This window comes from Pristiophorus japonicus, chromosome 10, assembly GCF_044704955.1.
Source record: "Pristiophorus japonicus isolate sPriJap1 chromosome 10, sPriJap1.hap1, whole genome shotgun sequence".
Classification (NCBI taxonomy): domain Eukaryota; kingdom Metazoa; phylum Chordata; class Chondrichthyes; family Pristiophoridae; genus Pristiophorus; species Pristiophorus japonicus.
Window position 1 is genome coordinate 188,519,369 of NC_091986.1, and position 24,690 is coordinate 188,544,058.

General features: G+C 39.8%; 1 protein-coding gene across 5 annotated transcripts in view; it reads right to left on the reverse strand.

Moving 5' to 3' along the window:
- Positions 1–3,374: 3,374 nt before the first annotated feature.
- Positions 3,375–24,690, reverse strand: part of fam168a (family with sequence similarity 168 member A) — a 123,785-nt gene continuing 102,469 nt past the window's right edge. For 3 of the 5 annotated variants that reach the window (XM_070892409.1, XM_070892407.1, XM_070892412.1), the window contains 3 exons: positions 20,735–20,912; positions 18,720–18,850; positions 3,375–9,313 (listed from right to left, as the gene is read on the reverse strand). In XM_070892409.1, coding sequence (XP_070748510.1) covers positions 18,738–18,850; positions 20,735–20,912 — 291 coding nt within the window. In that variant the 3' untranslated portion in view covers positions 3,375–9,313; positions 18,720–18,737. The remainder of the gene's footprint in view (positions 9,314–18,719; positions 18,851–20,734; positions 20,913–24,690) is intronic. The other 2 variants (XM_070892410.1, XM_070892408.1) reach the window with 1 other exon arrangement.

Here is a 24,690-nt window from a genome sequence, read left to right on the forward strand (position 1 = left end):
CACAAAATTTTACAGCATTTATTACAAATTATGTTGCTACTGAGGCAAGTAGCTTTTTCTCTTAAATTTGTGCGCTCAATGGCGAGAAGAGAGCTAGGAAGTGAGATCTAAAAAAGGGAATATGAGGAGCAGAGAGAGGGAGAGATTAGCAGCTAAAATTAAAGGGAACCCAAGAGTCTTTTATAATCATAAATAGTAAAAGGGTAGTCAAAGAAAGGGTGGACCCATTGGGAGCCATAAAGGATTTTCTTGTGGAGTGAAAGGTACTAAATGAGTACTTTCCATCGTTCTTCACTAGAGAAGAGGACGCCGCCAATGAAGCAGTAAAGGAAGAGGCAATAGCGATATTGAATAGGATAAAAATAGAGGTACTAAAAAGATTGGCAGTCCTCAAAGTAGGTCATCTAGTCTGGATGGAATGCATCCTAGGTTACTGATGGAAAGGTGGAGATTGCACCAGCTCTGGTCACAATCTTCTAATCTTCCTTGGATATGGGGATGGTGCCATAGGACTGGAGGATTACAAATGTTACACCCGTTTTTAAAAAAAAAGGGACAGGGATAAACCCAGCAACTACAGACCAGTCAGCCCAACATCGATGGCGGAGAAACTTTAAGACACAATAATTTGAGGACAATATTAATTGGCATTTGGAAAAGTATGGGCTAATAAAGGAAAGTCAGCATGAGTGTTAGACAAATCATGTTTGGCTAACTCGATCAAGTTCTCTGATCAGCAGTAAAATTAGAAATATCTCCAAAACTGCAGGAACCCAATTGAGAAAAATAACAAGTGATGAAGGAGGTAGTGTAATAAGGTTGGTGAGCTGCAGGCACAAATTGCTACATGGGATTATGACGTGGTTACATTGAGAGACATGGCTCAAACAAATCCAGGAATTCTTAATATTTCTGATTAGTTATTAGCAATAACTGATAGTTCTAACTAGAAAGCATACACCAGATTGTTCGAGGACTGAACCTATTTGGTTTGAGTTAAGGAAGAGGGGGAGCTGTAACATCGCTGGGAGTTTTTTTTTAAAAAGAGCTCCAGTGAGGAAGAGATAGATGAGCAAATTTCAAAAGCATGTAACAAAAATTGAGTAATATTAGGAGACTTTAATTACCCTAATTAGGGCCCCAATTTACCCCAAGCAAAAATGGCATACATTTACCTGTACGCATGTTTCTTTGAGGACCGCATGGAAAAAGAAATCCCTAGTTTCCGGCAAAGTAAACGTCCATGTCACGCCGGCACTACCAGAGTCGATCTCGGGGGATGGTGCCAAGCGTGTGCGCCTAAAACGCACTGGGCACATGCGCTGGAAAAAAAAACTAATTGCGCATGGGCCAGAAAATAAAAAAAACTCTGCGCCTCCGCGTGCGTGGAGGACCTTCGGTTGGGGATAGCAACAGGTCAAGTCGGCTGTGTGGAGAATTTGGAAAAGGCCATCCTTGGTGTTTTGTGAGAAGACTCCTGTTAATCTGGTGATTTTGCCTGCCGTATGAATTTAGAAGGCTTCCCTAGACTTCAGGATTATCTCCGATGGAAAAGGCAAGTGGTGAAGATTTATGTTTAATATGCCTGCCTACAGTTCTCTCAACGAAGGAGGAGCATTAATGGTAAGTTTTCTTTTATCTGATTAATTTTAAAAGTTCCATAAAGTTGATTTAAATAGCCAGGGAAGCCTTTCGGCTGAGGATAGGAGCAGGCCAGCGTGGATTTCTTTAACTGCAGGTAAGGCTTTTTCCTACAGTGTTGTTTGTGTCTGTGCGCGGATTTAAAAAAAATTAAGAGGAAAGTGGCCTTATGGCAGGAAAAGGCGCAAAAGCTGCTTTTCAACGTACACCAGTGCCAGAATGTATTGCGCCAAACATTCCACCGCTGGTAGTCGAGGCCAGCGCCCCAACATTGTGGAATCTTTAAACTAACCTTCAGCGCCTGAAAAAAAAATCGCTGGGCACCATTTGGCAAAATTGGGGCCATAGAGGGAAAAAGGATAGTGCTACAGGTAGGGAATGAGAGAATTTTCTGATATGCTTACAGGAGAACTTAATCAATATGTCTCTAGTCCAACGAGGAAGCATACAGACGTAACGGTACAGATTGAAAACAATCTGTAGTGAAAGGGTGGTGGGTGCAAATTCAATACTGACATTCAAAAGAGAATTGTATAAATACTTGAAGGAAAAAAATTACAGGGCTGCGTGGAAAGAGCAGGGGAGTGATATTAATTGGATAGCTCTACCAAAGAGTCGGTACAGGCACACTGTGCCGAATGGCCCCCTTCTGTGCTGTATCATTCAATAACTCATACATAAAAGCATCAGAGAGCATTTCCAGTCCCCTCGGGGAAAGAATTCTAAAGCACTTGCAAATTAAGTATTGTACCACATTCCAATTTGGTAAATTGAGGTGTGGGCATTGTAAAAAATAAATACTATAACATTCAGATAGATGGTGTTAACTTGTTGCTGGTAGCATTAAATGTATACAGTATTTTCAGTGCTCTTTTGCCAGAGAGAATTAAGTGGAGTTGCTACCAATGCAAGGCTTCAGACTTTTCTTCCTGACTCTTTTCAGATTACATTTTGTGGAGTCATGAGACATTCATTCCAAAACACTTTCACACAATCCATAAACACCATTCTCGTTGTCCTAAAAATTCTCTTAATTGTTGTGCAGATCTGAAATTGAAATCAAGGGTTCCAAGAAAAACTTGTGTTGTAGTCCTCAAAAAGATTAAAATTTCTTTGGAGGAGAAATTTGTGGTGGTAACCCAGGCGGAGCAGTAATTTTAGCGCCTTGAAAAGGTTTGCATCCTCTGCCCAGAAATTCATCAGAATCGGTCGAAGAGCTGACAGGGGCGTTAAATCAGGCGTTGCACACTACAGCTTGTTTTCAATCTGTACTGTTATGTCTGTCTGCTGCTGCATTGTGCTCTGTAAATGGTGCACTGGCTGTGATCTCCAAGGGAAACATTTCCTCATCCCTTTAAGTAGCCATCAGTTAACAACTCTGCAAGCCTGTACCGACTGTTTTTCCAGACGTTGTTCTTGGCGGACGCTAAATGAGGCGGCCGCACCTAATTTAACTGCGAGTTGCACCAGGACTGATGTCAGGGTTGCACGGATTGTCAGCATCCAGGCGCTACTGGTTTGCGCCACTGGTGAGCCTCTAATGAATTTTCGGTCGGGGCGCTAAACGCCGTGCTTCTGGTCGGTAGCCTCTTATGCTCCCATTAATGCCCCCTTTGGCCACTAACTGAGGCATTAAGACAACTGAAAATCCAGCCCTTTGGTTACAAATTATATCAAATTTTCTGGCACTTTACCCAAATCATTAAACATCAAATACACAAAAACAATGAAACTATTTTTTGTAAACATTTTAATAGTTATTGAATGTTCTACATCTTACAGTAAATATACAATTACAAACTCTTGGCTTAATTCTGTCACTTAGATCACTAACTGATCTTTTCCAAAAAACAAAATAAAAAAAAACAGATTTACACTTCATAGTCACAAGTGTAAACTGTGGGTCTTTCAGGTTCCATAAGTAACTTCTAATCTGCGTTATTAAAACACTTACGTTCTATGAACTACGCTTGGAAGACAATGACATTTCCATAATTCTCTTCTTGCTTTATTAGTGTTCCAATAGAATTCAAAATAAGGAAGTCCAAAACTGCAATTGAAACAGTAAAAGGAAAGCCCACAGACTTGTGTTCTGAAATGCTCCCTGTAGCTCAAAGAAGCATCCAACTTCAGTTAAACCATAAAGTTTTTTTCTATTAATAATAAACATCAATCATTAAACAACTTAAATAACACTTATGGTAAAAAGCGCTTAAATTACATATCTGAACTGCAAAGGTTTCCTAGGTTATCTTTCTTTAAAATACAGGAGCAACACTCGTACACACCGTTTAATCTCTCCTATTTAAATCTGATATTCTGAAGTACTTATGACATTGAATTGGGCCAGTACAACTATTAATATGCATTGTTCAAGTCTTGCATTACAGTACTTTTTAAATTTAGTAAAGATGTACAAAAATCTGTTAAAAGGTCTTGTATAATCATAACTGAACTGGTAAACCTGGTTATGTTGAACTACGAGCGCCCTGTTTTACTTGGTATGCTTTCTTTTGTTGCATACAGTTATACACTGGTTATGAGCTAAACAGTCAAGAATGGTATAGTTTATTTTTTATTACATTAGTTATCTGGCAGTATCCAATTAGCCATTCAATATTAAAAGAACAGTTCACAACTTCCACAGTACAGTTTGTATTTTTAAGTTTCCAATGCTAATTCTGCGATATTTTGAAATGTCATGCTAATTTTAAAAAATTGCATGATTATCTTGTAAGGAAAGTCTCAGTCCAATTAAAATGCAAACACAAAATTTGGGCATCGATTTTTCTTTTCAAAAATGTGGCAAATGTTAAAATTAGAAATCTGATTTAGCTCATAAGCTGGTAAGCAGGAACAAAAAGGTAAATATACATGAATGGCAACGTTGGTGCAAGTTCAGCTACTGCCAATGTACTATGCAGCACATTAAGTACTTGTATAGCAAGTCTGTACTATACGAATCACAAGAGTTTATCAGGCAAGCTGTTGGGAACACTTCCAATACAATTTTTATGTTACTTCCACTTTCGTAATAGACAAACAGTAAAGATTTTTGGTGATTTTGCAAAATCAAAGGGAATCCAAATGTTTTAAAGAGTATTAACCATGAGGGTGTAATAAAAAGGATACTAAGCACAGAGCAGTGTTGCCACCACCTATAACAGTTTGAAAACAATTACCATGAGCTGCCATTGTGTTTTATTGACAGGCCAAGCATAATGTCTTCTATTGCGCTGTGTGCATCAGTATAAAGCTTTATTATACAGTGGGCCCCTTACAATGTTAATGACAGCAAAATAAGCAATTATAAATTTAATAAAATTACATTTGCCTGCTTTTAACAGTCATGGGGAAAATAGTAATTGAGAGTGCAGTTTTTTTTTAAATATCAAAATAGGAATTATCAAAGCAAGTCTTTGTGGTTTGTGGTATGATCAGCTCGACAATGGGCGGCAATATCACAATATCTTAACAGCTGCTGATAAAATACTGATCTGGCAAATGGTGAACCTTTGAGTGAAGTATTCTAGTGATCGACAGTAATGGTGCCCAAAACCAACCAGCTATAGTCAATTATAGCAACTGTGAAAGGGTGGTATTTAAGGAATTTCAAAATTGTCCATATAAAGAACATTGCCAGTAGTTTTAAAAAAAATAAAGAGTGTGAATTTTTCTATCCATCAAGGTGAGGGTTGTTAGCGTTGGGGAATAGAACACATTTCACTTCCGGTATCCTGTCTCAGCTTTAATCACTCAGGTCAGGTCAAAATTGGTTTTGATGCAGAGTAAAGCACTCTCAACTTCGTCCTATCTTTAGACCAGCACTAGTATAACAGCTATTTGTGGCTGGGGTGAAATCATCAATTCAGTATAAATTAGTGCCAAATTTAAGAGTTTTGTACTGTGATTTTGGTCCAAATATTCTCCCCAGTATAAATACACCTTACGGTAACTCAGTGATAGAAGCACTCTGGCATAGGAAAGAGCAATTTGTACCTTTCTCTTCACACGTGAAAAAAAACATAAAATAGAAGAGATTAAAAATGGGAGAAAATGGTGAAAGCTGAATGTCCAAGCAGTGATGTATACCACTCAAGGGCAAAGGTCAACGAGACTAACTACCAAACATGTTAAGTAAAAGGCAGCAGGATAAAGTTCCATCAGGTACAAATCAAATTATATCAGAATATGTTTTGCAAGTGTTCCCTTGTATATCCATTTTCTTTACATTTTTAGTACAGTAAATTTGTGCAAAATCTGAACCTGACCTAATCAAATGTGGCTGAAATATTTGTCCCCAATTAATGGATCAGTTTAATTAAAACAACTTCATTTACAAAGACATCAGCAACACAAAGGACAGTCAGAACTCAGACCATTGTAATCAGCTGGGAGATTTTACTTCGTGATTCTAGACACATGAACAAAACATCTTTGAAGAACTACCACTTCACAGACCCTTAAAACCAGGTAAGTCAAAAGGACCTAGCCAGCTAATGTCGCACTAAATAGTCCCTATTTGCCAGTTCAATTCATACAAAACTAAATGGGAGATTCAACCTGAAGACAATTACTACAACACCACTACTTCTTTGCACACTATACTTTGTACCAAACCTGATGCTGAAGTTTTTCCCCTATTACTAATGCTCTGCAAAAAGCTGATCTGCTGATCTTAAGTGCAGTTGTATCAAAGTCTTATTAGTTTGAGCTGATGTACTCTTGATTTCTCAGTGAGATGAAAGAAAATTTCACTGAAAGTAAAATCACAAGATAATCACTTGCATTAATAGCGGCTTTGTTCAGAATTACTCTCTTCCCATAGTAGTCACTGACAGATTGGTATTCTGCAGTAACATTCCCTCCAGTTTCCATATCAAATAATGGGGAATATTTGGAAATCTGTATTTGCCAATTGTCCATTTTATAGCTCGCCCTGTTTCAATTTAAAGACTGTCGCCTAGTCAAAATTCCCATCAGTCTGTAATAATTTTATAAAATTTCTGCACACCTGATGTTTGTGATCTCTGTCTCTGCTGAGTTAGACTGCTTCTCAATTAGTTCTCTATTTTAAATTAAGAACCGCACGTCTCTCACCCCCATTTTTCTAGGACATAAGAGCAGTTCTCATTGCCAATTTGTTCATCAATCTGTAAATAAGTGAAGGATACCATCTAAATTACCACTGCAAAATTTCTAACAATATTAATAATGGAAAACTGATGCATTCTAAATACTCAGCCTGAGCCCCATTTTCTGATGTGAAATAGTTCAGTAAAGATTAGTTTAAAAAAATACACCAGTTATCCACTGAGAAATTAGCTAGTTGGTTAAATCAATGGCATAATCATTTTAAGAGCTCCATCACTAAAATTCGGCGTTCTAGCAAATTTAAACACACTGGACCAAATAGTGTTTGTTTTGGCAAATAACAAATTGGATAAAAACCCACCATTGTTTTTTTTTTAAATGGGTTAGTGAGCTCAAATTTTTTTAAATGGAATGTTGCTCAAAAATGCCACAATTTGATATAAAATAAATGGATCTGATGCAAGCGTATACCTTAAACTAGTTTTAAAACTGCTAAATAGAAGCAAGATTTAAAATGACATCTTCTGCAACAATCTTGCAATGCGAGAAGAGGCATATCTGATTTCTGAGAATGCAGCAGGAATTTCTGACTGCCCACAAATCTAACCAATTATATCTGTGTGTGACTGTCTTAAAACTTCAGCATTGGAAACGCATCATTTGATATTGCAGAATAAACCCTCTTTCCCACCTTTATTAAACAAGGTTACATTTAGCAGAATGCTGCTCCATGCAACCAAGGTTTGTTAGGCTGGGATTATGGTGTGTGCATATAATGCACCCGCAAGTATTTTTGGAAATTACCCACTTAAACCCCTCTTTCAATTATGTGATCTGAACGTAAAAATTTCTGCAACAGCAGACTGTGAAGAGTTTAATATATTTGATTACAATTCTATTTAAAATCTAGGTCTCATACAGTTTGCTTTTCAGGAATCAGTCTATTAAGCTAACCACAAACACAATATGGGTGTGTTACATATATATATATATATATTCATGTATAAAGTCTTGTACCTGTTTATTAGCATAGATTATTTTTATATATGTATTGTGCAACATAACCTAGCTTCTGTATTTTGACAGAATTCTGATATGTGGTCATTTCTAAGTTGAAGGAAAATATATGCTCCCTAAATCTCAATTTGCTTTACCTCATACCCTTGTCAGTGCTTTCCAGTCATATACATTCATTTCCTAAGACGTTACCATACAGGGTGGAAAGAACTCACTTGCTAGACACAAATATTCACTCCACTTTCATGAATTTGACACACTGCTCCCATTCTATGTGGATGGTATTGTTCCACAAATTCCTGTCAACTAAGACCTTCAAGAGTTTTAAAGCTGCAGCGTTCTTCTACCCAGGTCCTTTCATTTAGACAAGGATAATAAAACTCTACATGAACTTCTGAAATGTTATCACTTTGCTTAAAGTTATACAATATTTAAACAACTTTCTTTCACCTCCGTTAAAACAAATGCAAAAATGTCAGTTGATGACTTTTAACAAACTGACAACAGATCAATTTAATGAGGGATACTGCATAATAAAATCCAAAAAAAAAGATACCAAGGAGCTCAATTATATCATAATGCGGCAGGATTTCACAGGCTCAAGATGATTTACTTTGTCTTGTATAGCGATCCAGATTTTGAGACATTTCTGACAAATAGCAAAAGAAAGCCAATGCCATTGAAATCCCAATTTTTGAACAGTGCAACCTGTATTTAGGACCCAAAGAACACAATGCTGATTTAATAGCTGTAACGGATTGGCGGCAGGGAGAAATGGTGCTCAGCCAATTACTTTATCTTGAACAAAGAATGCGGCCAACCAACGCAAACAAGTAATTTTGAATTACTTAAGCCATCCTAAGAATTCACTGTGCTGTAGCAATGAATGGAGTGCTCCATTAATTCTATATCCCTTTAACCCCCTCAAAGCTTTCCTGAATAATTCTATTGTCAAAAACAAAAAAGATTAAAGGCCATTTCAGTGGTGAGTGCTAATTTTGATAATACCTTTTAAATGCAACTAGAAAGGCTAATGTTCAAACTGAATGCCTAAGATTTTATGGTTGTTATTATGTAAGATCAGAATGTGCGAAATCAAGAACGCCAATAGATCAGATCAAAGAGACATAGCCATTATTCTCTTTAAACTGAATTAACGCATTTGCCTTTCTTGGGGATGATGCATCAAATTCAGGTTGAGCTAATTTCTTTTTTAAATCTCAATATAAACCTCCTTACAGGATCTCAGTAATAGAATTGGTGAAACACGCAATTTTTAAAAAGGATGACATGTATTCTCACCATTGAATAAGCCTCTTTGGCCGTAGCCTCGCTAGTAATAACAAACATTGGTCTGTAACAATTTTGAGTAGCTATGATGGAAAAGAACTTAAATGAGGCATAAGTTTGGAGAAAAGCAGCTTTTACAAAAAAAACACTAAATGATGCATAAAGTGACCTTTGCACTTTGTTCTTGCAAACAGATTCGGTGCCATGTGGCTTCGATGCACAAGCACCAACGTAAGACTTGAGTAGTTGCATACAATGTCTGACTCCAGATCTGCAGAGATAAAAAAAAGAACCAGAACTTTATACATGTTTATATTGCATCTGAAAGATTGTTAACTTGATGTGAATGCCGATTAATTGCATTAGAGAAAAAATATCCGTAAGCCCTGGGTGCAATTTATTTTCTGCTACTATGCATATATTTTCAGAAGTGTTAAGTGGTTTTCACTGAAATTCTAAGCTGAAAATCTCAATCAAGAAACATGGATATTTTCCAATGCAACCAAACTACCACAACCCTAAACAGAATCTTAAACAGAACAGTCGTAAGTTACACCTCGGTTAATGATACCAGAGACACTGAAAAGTGGATTAAAGATCTAAATTTACTGACAAGAAATTGGGACTGCAAAAAACCAGGAGACATGTAGGCTAAACAGGTGAATCTGATATCGATTGGCGATTTGGCCTAAAAGTGCCAAATGTCATTTAATGTGGACAGGTGCAAGGCAATGAGACAGGGAAGGGGAATGTACTGTAGCAATATATGAACAACTTGCATTTTTAACATAGGAATCATCCCAGGGTGCTCCACAGGAGCATAAGCAGACAAAAATTGAGCACACCAAAAAAAAGGGGATATTAACATGGGTAACTAAAGCTTGGTTAAGAGGTCAGTTTTAAAGAGGGTCTTGAAGCAGGAAAGGTGATTAGGGAGGGGATTCCAGAGCTTAGGGCGGACAACGCTCAAGGCGCGCAGCCAATGGTAAGTAGAGGGGAAATGCACAAGAGGCCAGAGTTGGTGGAACACAAGAGTTCTTGGAGGGTTGTAGAAGGCTATAGTGATAGGGAGGGGCGTGACCAGGGAGGATTTGAACACAAGGATAAGAATTTTAAAATCAAAGACTTTGGTGGACTAGCAACCAATATAGGTCAGCGAGCACTGGGGTGCGTGAGTGGGATTTGGTGCGGGTTAGCATATGGGCATCAGAGTTTTGGATGAGCTCCGGTTCATGCATGCTGGAAGATGGGAGACCGGCCAGGCAGCATTGGAATAATGGAGTCTGAAGGTGTTAAAATTTGTGTCGGATTACGCTCTGGGATGAGGGCTTCAGCAACAGATAAGCTGAAGCAGGGGTGGAGACTGACAATGTTAAAATAGGCAGTCTTTGTGATGGAGGCACTATAGGGCCGGAAGCTCAGCTCAGGGTTAAATTGGACACCGAGGCTGCGAACACTCTGGTTCAGCCTGAGGCAGTCATCAGGGAGGGGGGGGGGCATTGTGGTTTTGGAGGTGTAACTACATTTATAATGTAGAGTAGCCAGTTGTGGCACAAGACTGCACCAAAGCAATTGGGATTGTTTATACTGTATAAAAGGTGCCCAAGAGCAGAACGGATCAAAGTCTAAGATTTCATGGGAATATATATACACATCTTATATACTCTGTTTGACATAACCACAAACTTTGTAACCAAAGTGCTTAAAAAGGGGAAGGTGAACAGTTCATATTAAACTACTTTACAGAGATGGCAGTGAATGCACAGCATAGACAGTAGAAACATAGAAAATAGGTGCAGGAGTAGGCCATTCGGCACTTCTAGCCTGCACTGCCATTCAATGAGTTCATGGCTGAACATTCAACTTCAGTACCCCATTCCTGCTTTCTCACCATACCCCTTGATCCCCCTAGTAGTAAGGACTACATCTAACTCCTTTTTGAATATATTTAGTGAACTGGCCTCAACAACTTTCTGTGGTAGAGAATTCCACAAGTTCACCACTCTCTGGGTGAAGAAGTTTCTCCTCATCTCGGTCCTAAATGGCTTACCCCTTATCCTTAGACTGTGACCCCTGGTTCTGGACTTCCCCAACATTGGGAACATTCTTCCTGCATCTAACCTGTCTAAACCCGTCAGAATTTTAAACGATTCTATGAGATCCCCTCTCATTCTTCTGAACTCCAGTGAATACAAGCCCAGTTGATCCAGTCTTTCTTGATATGTCAGTCCCGCCATCCCGGGAATCAGTCTGGTGAACCTTCGCTGCACTCCCTCAATAGCAAGAATGTCCTTCCTCAAGTTAGGAGACCAAAACTGTACACAATACTCCAGGTGTGGCCTCACCAAGGCCCTGTACAACTGTAGTAACACTTTCATGCCCCTGTACTCAAATCCCCTCGCTATAAAGGCCAACATGCCATTTGCTTTCTTAACCGCCTGCTGTACCTGCATGCCAACCTTCAATGACTGATGTACCATGACATCCAGGTCTCGTTGCACCTCCCCTTTTCCTAATCTGTCACCATTCAGATAATAGTCTGTCTCTCTGTTTTTACCACCAAAGTGGATAACCTCACATTTATCCACATTATACTTCATCTGCCATGCATTTGCCCATTCACCTAACCTATCCAAGTCACTCTTAGCCTCATAGCATCCTCCTCGCAGCTCACACTGCCACCCAATTTAGTGTCATCCGCAAATTTGGAGATACTACATTTAATCCCCTCGTCTAAATCGTTAATGTACAATGTAAACACAGCTGGGGCCCCAGCACAGAACCTTGCGGTCCCCCACTAGTCACTGCCTGCCATTCTGCAAAGTACCCATTTACTCCTACTCTTTGCTTCCTGTCTGCCAACTCAATCCATGTCAGCACACTACCCCAATCCCATGTGCTTTAACTTTGCTCATTAATCTCATGTGTGACCTTGTCGAAATCCTTCTGAAAGTCCAAATACGCCACATCAACTGGTTCTCCCTTGTCCACTCTACTGGAAACATCCTCAAAAAATTCCAGATGATTTGTCAAGCATGATTTCCCTTTCACAAATCCATGCTGACTTGGACTTATCATGTCACCTCTTTCCAAATGCGCTGCTATGACATCCTTAATAATTGATTCCATCATTTTACCCACTACCGATGTCAGACTGACATCGGTAGTGGGTAAAATGATCCCCTGTTTTATCTCTCCCTTTTTTAAAAGGTGGGGTTACATTGGCTACCCTCCACTCCATAGGAACTGATCCAGAGTCTATGGAATATTGGAAAATGACTGTCAATGCATCTGCTATTTCCAAGGCCACCTCCTTAAGTGCTCTGGGATGCAGTCCAGCAGGCCCTGGAGATTTATCAGCCTTTAATCCCATCCGTTTCCCCAACACAATTTCCCAACTAATAAGGATTTCCCTCAGTTCCTCCTTCTTACTAGACCCTCTGACCCCTTTTATATCCGGAAGGTTGTTTGTGTCCTCCTTAGTGAATACCAAACCAAAGTACTTGTTCAATTGGTCTGTCATTTCTTTGTTCCAGTTAGTACAGAAAGACATTGGAGGCAGGCAATGTCAGCAAATTCAAAATGAAACTGAACAGGTTTTTTGCGCTAATGGAAGTAATTTAGAGATACGAGAGGATTTTTTTGAACTTTGGGACTGGCCAAAAGGATCACTATGATATTTTCCAGTCCTCTACATTCCAATTAATGTCCCCAACTGAATGTGTTTAAAATGATCAGTTACCATATCCAGCTAAAATTTGGTCTAGAGCAGTCTGTTGTTGGTATCTTAATATATACAATTGTGTTTTTTTTTTAAAAACAGTATAATTAATTGGAACAACCTAAGGCTTAAAGTTGTTGCCTGTCTTGCATCCACTTATAAAAAGTTCAAGGCATCATATGGGGTTAGATCAAATCTAGGTTATATCATGCTACAGACCTACTCAACAAATTTATTTCCAAAATGTTTGACAAAAGAAGTGTTTTGGTTGATGGAAATAAAAGTCTCAGTAGTCTCATTTCATATCGGCTCCCCCAAGGATGGAGTCTTTAGTTCACCTCAAGCGCAACCATATGTAAAGGAAACTTCATCACAGATGTCAGTAGTAAATTAATTCATACCTCCTGCAGTTTACACAGTACTTGCCAAATTATATATAGAATGAGCTCCTTAAAAAAGGAACCAAATTACAAGTCCTTGAACTCCAGGGGTAACCCCTTGAGGAGTTACCTTGGATGAGTGTGAAGCTGGAAAGAGCTTCATGCATGTGCTGTGTAAACATGTTTTCAATCTATTCAGAATTTAGAATAGCTTGGTTGGTTTATAGCAAATCTCTTGCAAGTGTTTTATTTGGCATGGTTTGAGAACTGTTAGTTCATGTGCTGGCACATCTTTCAATAACCACTGCATTATTGCCAAACAATTTCATAGAATGATACTGCACAGTAGGAGAATCAGTCATGATCTTATTGAATGGCGGAGCAGGCTCGAGGGGCCAAATGGCCGACTCCTGCTCCTATTTCTTATGAGGTCATTCAGCCCACTGTGCTGGCTCTTTGAACGAGGTATCAAATTAGTCCCACTCCCCCACCCCTTCCCCACAGTCCTGTCATTTTCCCCCCCACTTCCAGTATGTGTCCAATTCCCTTTTGAAAGTTACTATTGAATCTGCTTCCACCATCCTTTCAAGCAGTGCGCATTCCAGAATGTTAGCTCCCAACATTTTTTGGACGATGATAGAGGCCTGAAGGGTGCAACCATTACAAATTCAAATGGACATTTGTACTTTATTTTGCAGTGTGTATAATGCATAGTTTTTCATCTTTAACAAGAGGGCAACAAAGCACATATTCCGTAATAAATCCTTGGGGCAGTACTGTAGGTTAACGATTAATCTGGAAACTGTTGGTTTCATTTTTTTTCTCCCTTTCATTTTTGTCGAAAGACAGTTAATTCAAAGAACTATACCGATGAATATATCAGTTTATCTTGTATTTAGCAATGGAAATCCACTAAATTATGTTCTGCTAGTTGAAGTAGAACATGTGTATATCCAGAGTGACCAATTCAATTTGCTACGTAAACTGGCTTGCATTAATTTCTGAAAAAAGTTATTATTCTCTGAATACTTTGGGACGGGGGTGGCGGGGCGGGGGGGGGGGAAGGAGAGAATGGGTTGTACACTAATCAATAAAATGGAAGTTTGTGTAGCTTTACATATGAATTTATGCCAAATTATTATATGGAGTTCCATTTAAAAAATCCCAGACGATAAATTATTAAATTTAGTTAACTGTAATTGATAAGATTTAGCAACTTTTATCATACTCATGCACAAATTTTTATAACTTTCTAATGCTAGTCAGAACAGGAAATCTCATTTTACTTTATTCTTTCAACAATATTGTTATTGAGAAACATTCTTCTTGAGTCCTCAAAGGAAAATGTCAGTCTAATGAATCAAATCATAGAAACATAGAAAATAGGTGCAGGAGTAAGTCATTCGGCCCTTCGAGCCTGCACCACCATTCAATAAGATCATGGCAGATCATTCCCTCAGTACCCCTTTCCTGCTTTCTCTCCATACCCCTTGATCCTCTTAGCCATAAGGGCCATATCTAACTCCCTCTTGAATATATCCAATGAACTGGCATCAACAACTCTCTGCGGCAGGAATTCCACAGGTTAACAACTCCCTGAGTGAAGAAGTTTCTCCTCATCTCAATCCTAAATGCCTTATCCCTCATCCTAAGACTGGGTCCCCTGGTTCTAGACTTCCCCAACATCGGGAACAATCTACCTGCATCTAACCTGTCCCGTCCCATCAGAATCTTGTATGTTTCTATGAGATCCCCTCTCATCCTTCTAAACTCCAATGTATAAAGGGCCAGTTGATCCAGTCTCTCCTCATATGTCAGTCCAGCCATCCCGAGAATCTAGACAAATTGAAGAAATACTTTGGTTCTGTCTTCACTAAGGAAGACACAAATAACCTTCTGGAAATACTAGGGGACCGAGGGTCTAACGTGAAGGAGGAACTTAAGGAAATCCTTATTAGTCAGCAAATTGTGTTAGGGAAATTGATGGGATTAAAGGCAGATAAATCCCCAGGGCCTGATAGTCTGCATCCCAGAGTACTTAAGGAAGTGGCCCTAGAAATAGTGGCTGCATTGGTGGTCATTTTCCAACATTCTATAGACTCTGGATCAGTTCCTTTGGACTGGAGGGTAGCTAATGTAACCCCACTTTTTAAAAAAAAGAGAAAACAGGGAATTATAGACCGGTCAGCCTGACATCAGAGGTGGGGAAAATGTTGGAATCAATTATTAAAGATGTAATAGCAGCGCATTTGGAAAGCAGTGACAGGATCGGTCCAAGTCAGCATGGATTTATGAAAAGGAAATCATGCTTGACAAATCTTCTAGAATTTTTTGAGGATGTAACTAGTAGAGTGGACAAAGGGGAGCCATTGGATGTGGTGTATTAACTTTCAAAAGGCTTTTGACAAGATCCCACACAAGAGATTAGTGTGCAAAATTAAAGCACATGGTATTGGGGGTAATGTACTGACGTGGATAGAGAACTGGTTGGCAGACAGGAAGCGAAGAATAGGAATAAACGGGTCCTTTTCAGAATGGCAGGCAGTGACTAGTGGGGTATCGCAAGGTTTAGTGCTGGGACCCCAGCTATTTACAATATACATTAATGATTTAGACAAAAGAATTGAATGTAATATCTCCAAGTTTGCAGATGACACTAAGCTGGGTGGCAGTGTGAGCTGTGAGGAGGATATTAAGAGGCTGCAGGGTGACTTGGACAGGATAGGCGAGTAGGCAAATACATGGCAGATGTGGTATAATGTAGATAAATGTGAGGTTATCCACTTTGGTGGTAAAAACAGGAAGGCAGATTATCTGAATGGTGACAAATTAGTAAAAGGAGAGGTGCAACGAGACCTGGGTGTCATGGTGCAGCAGTCATTGAAAGTTGGCATGCAGGTACAGCAGGCGGTGAAAGCGGCAAATGGCATGTTGGCCTTCAATGCGAGAGGATTTGAGTATAGGAGCAGGGAGGTCTTACTGCAGTTGTACAGGGCCTTGGTGAGGCCACACTTTGAATATTGGGTACAGTTTTGGTCTCCTAATCTGAGGAAGGACATTCTTGCTATTGAGGGAGTGCAGCAAAGGTTCACCAGACTGTATCCCGGGGATGACAGGACTGGCATATGAAGAAAGACTGGATTGACTAGGCTTATATTCAATGGAATTTAGAAGAATGAGGAGGGGATCTCATAGAAACAAAGTTCTGACGGGATTGAACAGGTTAGATGCAGGAAGAATGTTCCCAATGTTGGGGAAGTCCAGAACCAGGGGGTCACTGTCTAAGGATAAGGGGTAAGCCATTTAGTACCGAAATGAGGAGAAACTTCTTCACTCAGAGTTGTGAGCATGTGGAATTCTCTACCACAGAAAGTTCCTGACGCCAGTTCGTTAGATATATTCAAAAGGGAGTTAGATGTGGCCCTTGCGGCTAAAGGGATCAAGGGGTACGGAGAGAAAGCAGGAATGGGGTACTGTAGTGCATGATCAGCCATGATCATATTGAATGGTGGTGCAGGCTCGAAGGGCCGAATGGCCTACTCCTGAACCTATTTTCTATGTTTCACATTTAATGTGAACTGCAATTTAGAGGGGTAAAAAGAGGAACTGGCGGAAACCACAAAGGATCAGAAGCAGTGATCATTGCAGCAAGATAATTAAGACAGCATGCTCAGATTATTCACACTGGGGAGAATGGGCTAGACTTTCCTATCATTTTCGGCGGGTTCTCGGCGATTTTCTCGGCGGTACAGGTGTTTTTCCACCCGGCAAAAGTTTCCCCCTTCGTTTTTTTTGTGGTATCGCCCAAATCTGAAAATGCCAGCCGGGGCCAAACCACCAACATGCAACGCCGAGAAAATCGCCAAGGCGCAAGTTTAGCCTCAACGGAAGCCGGACCAGAGCACCGAGGGAACCGCCCTTTAAAAGCTGCTTAAACAGGGCAGTAGGTGAGTACTTCTGCAAAGAAAGGTAAGTTAAAGGTCCTTTATTTATTTATTTTTCAATTTTAAAACAGCGATTAGGTGTAAAAGTGTCTTGGGAATGCTTTTAAAGTTTTTTTTTTAAGTCTCCCCCCCGCTCACAGCCTCGGACTAACTTTGAAAAAAACTGCCCATTTTACTTAGTTTCCCCATAACCGCCGAGAATAAAAGTGCAACGCCCACTTTATCGTCGGGCGATTAGTTTTAACATAAAAGTGTAAATTTTCGCCAGCGTTATTTATCAAATGTTAGCGGTTTTTCTGAGCGGGCAATCGGGTGTTGAGAGGCTCATAAGAAAGTCTAGCCCAAAGTGTTTACATTTCAACTCACTAAAACTGGGAAGCAATTTCTGCTTTTACAAATTTCAAAGGGGTTCCAAGTTTGTGTGTATATACCTCCAATTTTGTGCATACTAAATTGGAGACAGCAAATAATGCAGAATGCATCACATCGGGAAGATTTGAATCTTTTAGGATGTTGAACTAGTAGGTCGCAAATGCAATTCAATGTCGACAAAATGTAAAATTAGTATGAGAGCAGGGAGTCAGTGTACAGATTTAATAAAGTTGCGTAGTGCATAGATCAGGAAAGGACCTTGTTTTTGTTGTGGATAAATCATTTAAACTATCAGCCCTAAGCTGCAAAAAAAGGCAAATAATTTAAAGCGTTTCATCAGCAGAGGGACAGATTACAAATTAAGAGACATACACAAGGCACTGGTTATACTTCATCTGCAGTACTGTACACAGCACAGTTCCACAGCATTAAAAAATATACTGTATCCCTTTAGAGGGTGTATCATGAAGGAATGATTTCCGAGCCAAAGAAAAAAGGAAACGGTTTGTTTTGCAAATAGAAATATTAGCTCGCATGGAAGGTAAATGTTGACTCGACTGGTTGGGCAAATGGCCCATTTCTATGTTGCAGCTTCCCTGTATTTCTATGTTCTCATCTGAAATTGAGATTTTATTTTCTATTAGATATTTTCTAAATTATATGAAAGGGATTGATAGTTAATCTGGACAAACTACTCACATTGGCAAAGATTTCAAAAATTAGACACAATTTAAACATTAAAGAATAGCTGGTTTATCCAAATGATCTTCCTATTCCCAACATTTTCTCTGTTCGTAAAACAAATGAAAATTTCCAACTGGCAAAACAAAAGTCTTCTTAAAGTCACAAAGACATCTTGAGTTATGTTTTTCCAAATGTTATACTGGTCATTCCAAAGGTTATATAGAAAAATATACTATAATAGGTGGTACGGTAACAAAAAGTACTAGGCTAGCAGAAATTGGTCTTTATATTTTCTAGAATAATTGCTAGAAATGCAATGAGTAGCTGAACAATTTTGACCAGGAAGACCCAAGGTTCAAACCTGAAGCCCAGGTTTTGCAAGAACTGTGCCATAAATAAAAATACTCGATACACGATTTTAAAAGTTTTACGAGCTACACTTTAGAACCATACAAGGTAAGTCACGTGTTTACTAAATATTCGTCCATTGAAAATCAATTCTTAAAAGACAAGTGTATATTACATTTATAATGTATATCCAACCAAATATTCACTAAGAGTGGGTGTTGCACTTACATGAATTGGTTTGTGAATTTACCAATGTGGAGGTACATAGCTATACGCAGGTGTTCCTTGAGTCCTGTATGTTGGCACAGAAACAGGATGTGGTCCTAGCTGAGTGTGTTGTGGCGTGGTCAGCAGAGTCCCTTTTGGGGCAGGGGAAGAAATAAAAAACTTGAGTTTAATAGTTTTTTGTGCAACAACTTTGCTTCCATACAGAAAAATTCTCTGAACCTTGTGATAAAACTGCTGCACTACATTAATATATTCAGTCTGTCCTTCCCACTGTACACGACGGAACTAACATAATAAGTAACAAGGTTATTCGACAAATGTTTACTTCAAGTTGTAAGCACATGGAAAGTTATTTTCACAGAATATTCAAGATTCAAATGATTTCCCTCAAGCATTTACTGGGGAGCGGGCAGGGAAGTGGAACCAAGTCCATGGTCAGATCATCCATGATCTTATTAAATGGTAGAGCAGACTCGAGGGGTCAAATGGCCTACTCTTGCTTCTATTTCTTATGTTCTTATGTAACTTTCAAACATTATACAAGTGTTAGAAGTTGGATTTTTAAAAAAAATACAGATGAGCAATTAAGAGGAAGAAAATAGGCTATTTGGCCCATCCAACTTGCCATTTTTAGATATCAGTTTAATCTTAGTCTTCCCATTTTGGTACCATGCCTGCATTCTTTTACCAGGATGGACTTAATGAGGCATAGGAAATTCAGATACTCATTGCACACACACCCTCCTGAAGTATTTTGAGAAAGTTAAAGTTCCTACTACTGTGTTAAGACACCAACGTGTTAAAGACCTGGATTTATATTGCGCCTTTCACGACCATTATAGCCAATGAAGTACTGTTGGAGTGTAGTCACTGTTGTAATGTGGGAAACGCGGCAGATAATTTGTGTACTGCAAATTCCCACAAACAGCACTGTGATAATGACCAGATAATCTGTTTTTGTTCTGTTGATTGAGGGATAAATATTGGTCAGGACACCAGGGATAACTCCCCTGCTCGTCTTCGAAATAGTGCCATGAGATCTTTTACATCCACCTGAGAGAGCAGACGGCGCCTCGGTTTAACGTCTCATCCGAAAGACAGCTCCAACAGTGCAGCGCTCCCTCAACACTGCACTGGAGGGTCACCACTGCCTTTCTTTCACCAAGTCAGTTTGGTTTGATTGGTTGCACTCTTGCCAGTCAAAAGAGTCAAGTCCTAGAGTGGGTTCACTGCATAATAATCACAGCACTTCAAAGTGATGAATTGCAGCTGTAGCAATTTGGGACACTTCTGAGGGATGTGATGAACCTCTATACAAATGTAAGTCTTTCCTTTTTCTTTCACTTACTGATCAGCAGTAACCCTACTATTCTTTTTTTAAAAAAGGGTTTAAGTACACTATGGAAGAGTGTCAAATCATTGCAACTAATGACTAGTGGTATCTCAACCAAGTAGCTGGCCATTCATGCGCAAGCCTGGATGCAGCACATTGACAAGGTAATTCACCATCAGCAACATTACTGCTCGGATTGATCTTGGAATAGTTTAGAAACAAGTTTTTAATGCAACAGCTCCTGTGCTACGGTGATCACAAATCCAGTGCAACGAGCTACAGCAATTGTGCAACGAGCTACAGCAATTTAGATGATGTCTGAAATCCTGCAGATTTAAATATCACAGCTTTCGGTGTAGTTAACTCCCGGAGATTAAATATACAAACAGTAAATGGTAAAGTGTACATTGTGAAGAATATGTTTGAGCCAAATAGATCTTCTTTTGTGCCTTTATTTTTTACATTTTATATTTTAGTATGCATTTCAAAGGGGTCAGTTCTCAGTCAGGTAACAAAGTGCTACAGTCCACCTTGGGGGCTGAACATATTTGTTTCCTTGTGGTACTAACATCTTCGGTTATGTGAGGTATGGACTAGCTTTTGTGCATTGGGCGGCATAACAAAGAGAGATTGTTATGGTAAAACGTACATCCGCAAAAGCAGCTAATTAAGTATTGCTTACCTGCTGTCATCGCCATGGTAGTCCCAGCAACCATTCCCATAGCCATCCCATTGGTCCGTGGAGCAGGGACAGAAGTTGGGTAAATAGCAGGTTGAATGCTATTGGGTTGCACCACTGTGGTATGGTGGATTACATGAGGCTGTGCTGCATACACAGGCTGTGTGTAATAGGCCCCCTGCTTAAAAAAAACAGATCAGCTGAAATCCTAGACAATATTTGGTTAGAAGTGCACTTCATACTGCCAAAGTTCTATTAAATCAATTGATGGGCCTAAAACACAAGCTTCAGTTCACCAGTATTTAAAAAGCACCGTCACCAAACTGATTTCAGCGGTTCAACTGGTGATGTGCAATCATAAGAAATAAAAACACGAGTCGGCTATTGGTCCCTCGAGCCTGCTGTGCCATTTAATAAGATCATGGCCGATCCGATCCTGGGCTCAGCTCCACTTCCCCGCCCGCTCCCCATAATCCTTTATCGTTCAAAAATCTATCTCTGCGCCTTAAATATATTCAATGACCCAGCCTCCACAGTTCTCTGGAGGAAGAGAATTCCACAGATTTACAACCCGCAGAAGCAATTTATCATCTCAGTTCTAAATGGCTAACCCCTTATTCTTAAACTATGTCCCCTAGTTCTAGATACCCACCACGAGTGGAAACATCCTCTCTGCACCTACTTTGTTGAGCACCCTCAGTATCTTATGTTTCAATAAGATCACCTCTCATTCTTCTAAACTCCAATGAGCATAGGCCCAACCTTTCTTCATAAGTCAACCCCATCATCTCAGGAATCAACTCAGTGAACCTTCTCTCAACAGCCTCCAATGCAGGTATATCCCTCTTTAAATAAGGAGACCAAACCTGTACGCAGTACTCCAGGGTGTGGTCTCACCAATACCCTTGTACAGTATTAGCAGGACTTCTCTGCTTTAGAAACATAGAAAATAGGTGCAGGAGCAGGCCATTGGGCCCTTCGAGCCTGCACCATCATTCAATATGATCATGGCTGATCATGCAACTTCAGTACTCCACTCCTGCCTTCTCTCCATACCACCTGATCCCTTTAGCCGTAAGGGCCACATCTAATTTCCTTTTGAATATATCCAACGAACTGGACAACAACTTTCTGTGGTAGAGAATTCCATAGGTTCACAAATCTCGAGGTGAAAAAGTTTCTCCTCATCTCGTTCCTATATGGCTTACCCCTTATCCTTAGACTGTGACCTCTGGTTCTGGACATCCCCAACATCAGGATCATTCTTCCTGCATCTAACCTGTCCAATCCTGTCAGAATCTTTTGTTTCTATGAGATCCCTGCTCATTCTTCTAAATTCCAGTGAATGTAAGCCTAGTCGATCCAGTCTTTCTTCATATGTCAGTCCTGCCATCCCGGGAATCAGTCTGGTGAACCTTCGCTGCACTCCCTCAATAGCAAGAATGTCCTTCCCTCAGATCAGGAGATCAAAACTGCACACAATACTCAAGGTGTGGTCTCACCAAAGCCCTGTACAACTGCAGCAAGACTTCCCTGCTCCTATACTCAAATCCTCTCACTATGAAGGCCAACATACCATTTGCTTTCTTAACTGCCTGCTGTACCTGCATGCCAACTTGGAAGAGGAAGAAAATAGGCTATTTGGCCCATCCAACTTGCCATTTTTAGATATCAGTTTAATCTTAGTCTTCCCATTTTGGTACCATGCCTGCATTCTTTTACCAGGATGGACTTAATGAGGCATAGGAAATTCAGATACTCATTGCACACACACCCTCCTGAAGTATTTTGAGAAAGTTAAAGTTCCTACTACTGTGTTAAGACACCAACGTGTTAAAGACCTGGATTACCCCCAATCCCATGTGCCTTAATTTTGCACACTAATCTCGTGTGGGACTTTGTCAAAAGCCTTTTGAAAGTCCAAATATACCACATCCACTGGTTCTCCCTTATCCATTCTACTAGCTACATCCTTAAAAATTCTAGAAGATTTGTCAAGCATGATTTCCCTTTCATAAATCCACGCTGACTTGGACCGATCCTGTCACTGCTTTCCAAATGCGCTGCTATTACATCTTTAATAATTGATTCCAGCATTTTCCCCATTACCAATGTCAGGTTAACCAGTCTATTATTCCCTGTTTTCTCTCTCCCTCCTTTTTTAAAAAGTGGAGTTACATTAACCACCATGACATCCAGGTCTCCCCTTTTACTAATCTGTCACCATTCAGATAATAATCTGCCTTCCTATTTTTGCCCCCAAAGTGGATAACCTCACACTTATCCACATTATACTGCATCTGCTATGCATTTACCCACTCACCTAACCTGTCCAAGTCACCCTACAGCCTCTTAGCAAGCTCCTCACAGCTCTCACTGCCACCCAGCTTAGTGTCATCTGCAAACTTGGAGATATTACATTCAATTCCTTCACCTAAATCATTAAGATATATTATAAATAGCTGGGGTCCCAGCACTGAACCTTGGCGATACCCCACTAGTCACTGCTTGCCATTCTGAAAAGGACCCGTTTATTCCCACTCTTTGCTTCCTGTTTGTCAACCAGTTCTCTATCCACATCAATACATTACCCCCAATCCCATGTGCCTTAATTTTGCACACTAATCTCGTGTGGGACTTTGTCAAAAACCTTTTGAAAGTCCAAATATACCACATCCACTGGTTCTCCCTTATCCACTCTACTAGTTACATCCTCAAAAAATTCTAGAAGATTTGTCAAGCATGATTTCCCTTTCATAAATCCACGCTGACTTGGACCGATCCTGTCACTGCTTTCCAAATGCGCTGCTTTACATCTTTAATAATTGATTCCAGCATTTTCCCCACTACCAATGTCAGGTTAACCAGTCTATTATTCCCTGTTTTCTCTCTCCCTTCTTTTTTAAAAAGTGGAGTTACATTAACTACCCTCCAATCCATAGGAACTGATCCAGAGTCTATAGAATGTTGGAAAATAACCACCAATGCATCCACTATTTCTAGGGCCACTTCCTTAAGTACCCTGGGATGCAGACTATCAGGCCCTGGGGATTTATCGGCCTTCAATCCCATCAATTTCCCTAACACCATTTCCTGGCTAATAAGGATTTCCCTCAGTTCCTCCTTCTCGCTAGACTCTCGTCTCCTAGTATTTTTGGGAGGTTATTTGTGCCTTCCTTAGTGAAGACAGAACCAAAGTATTTGTTCAATCGGTCTGCCATTTCCTTGTTCCCAGTTATGAATTCACCTGATTCTGACTGCAAGGGACCTACATTAGTCTTCACTAATCTTTGTTTCTTCACATATCTGTAGAAGCTTTTGCAGTCAATTTTTATGTTCCCTGCAAACTTACTCTCATACTCTATTTTCCCCCTCCTAATTAAACCTTTAGTCCTCCTCTGCTGAATTCTAAATTTCTTCCAGTCCTCAGGTTTGCTGCTTTTGAGCCAAATTATATGCCTCTTCCTTGGATTTAACACTATCTCTAATTTCCCTTGTTAGCCACGGTTGAGCCACCTGCCCCGTTTTATTTTTACGCCAGACAGGGATGTACAATTGTTGTAGTTCATCCATGTGATTTTTAAATGTCTGCCATTGCCTATCCACCGTCAACCCTTTAAGTATCATTCGCCAGTCTATCCCAGCCAATTCACGCCTCATACCATCGAAGTTACCTTTTTTTAAACTTCAGGACTCTAGTCTCTGAATTAACTGTGTCTCTCTCCATCTTAATGAAGAATTCTACCATATTATGGTCACTCTTCCCCAAGGGGCCTCGCATGACAAGATTGCTACTCTACCCCCCTTGCAATAAAGGTCAACATTCTATTTGCCTTTGATTACTTGCTGTACCTGCAGACTAACTTTGCATTTCATGCACAAGGATCTCCAGGTCCCTCTGTACTGCAGCATTTTGTAATCTATCCATTTAAATAATAATTTGCTTTTTATTTTTCCTG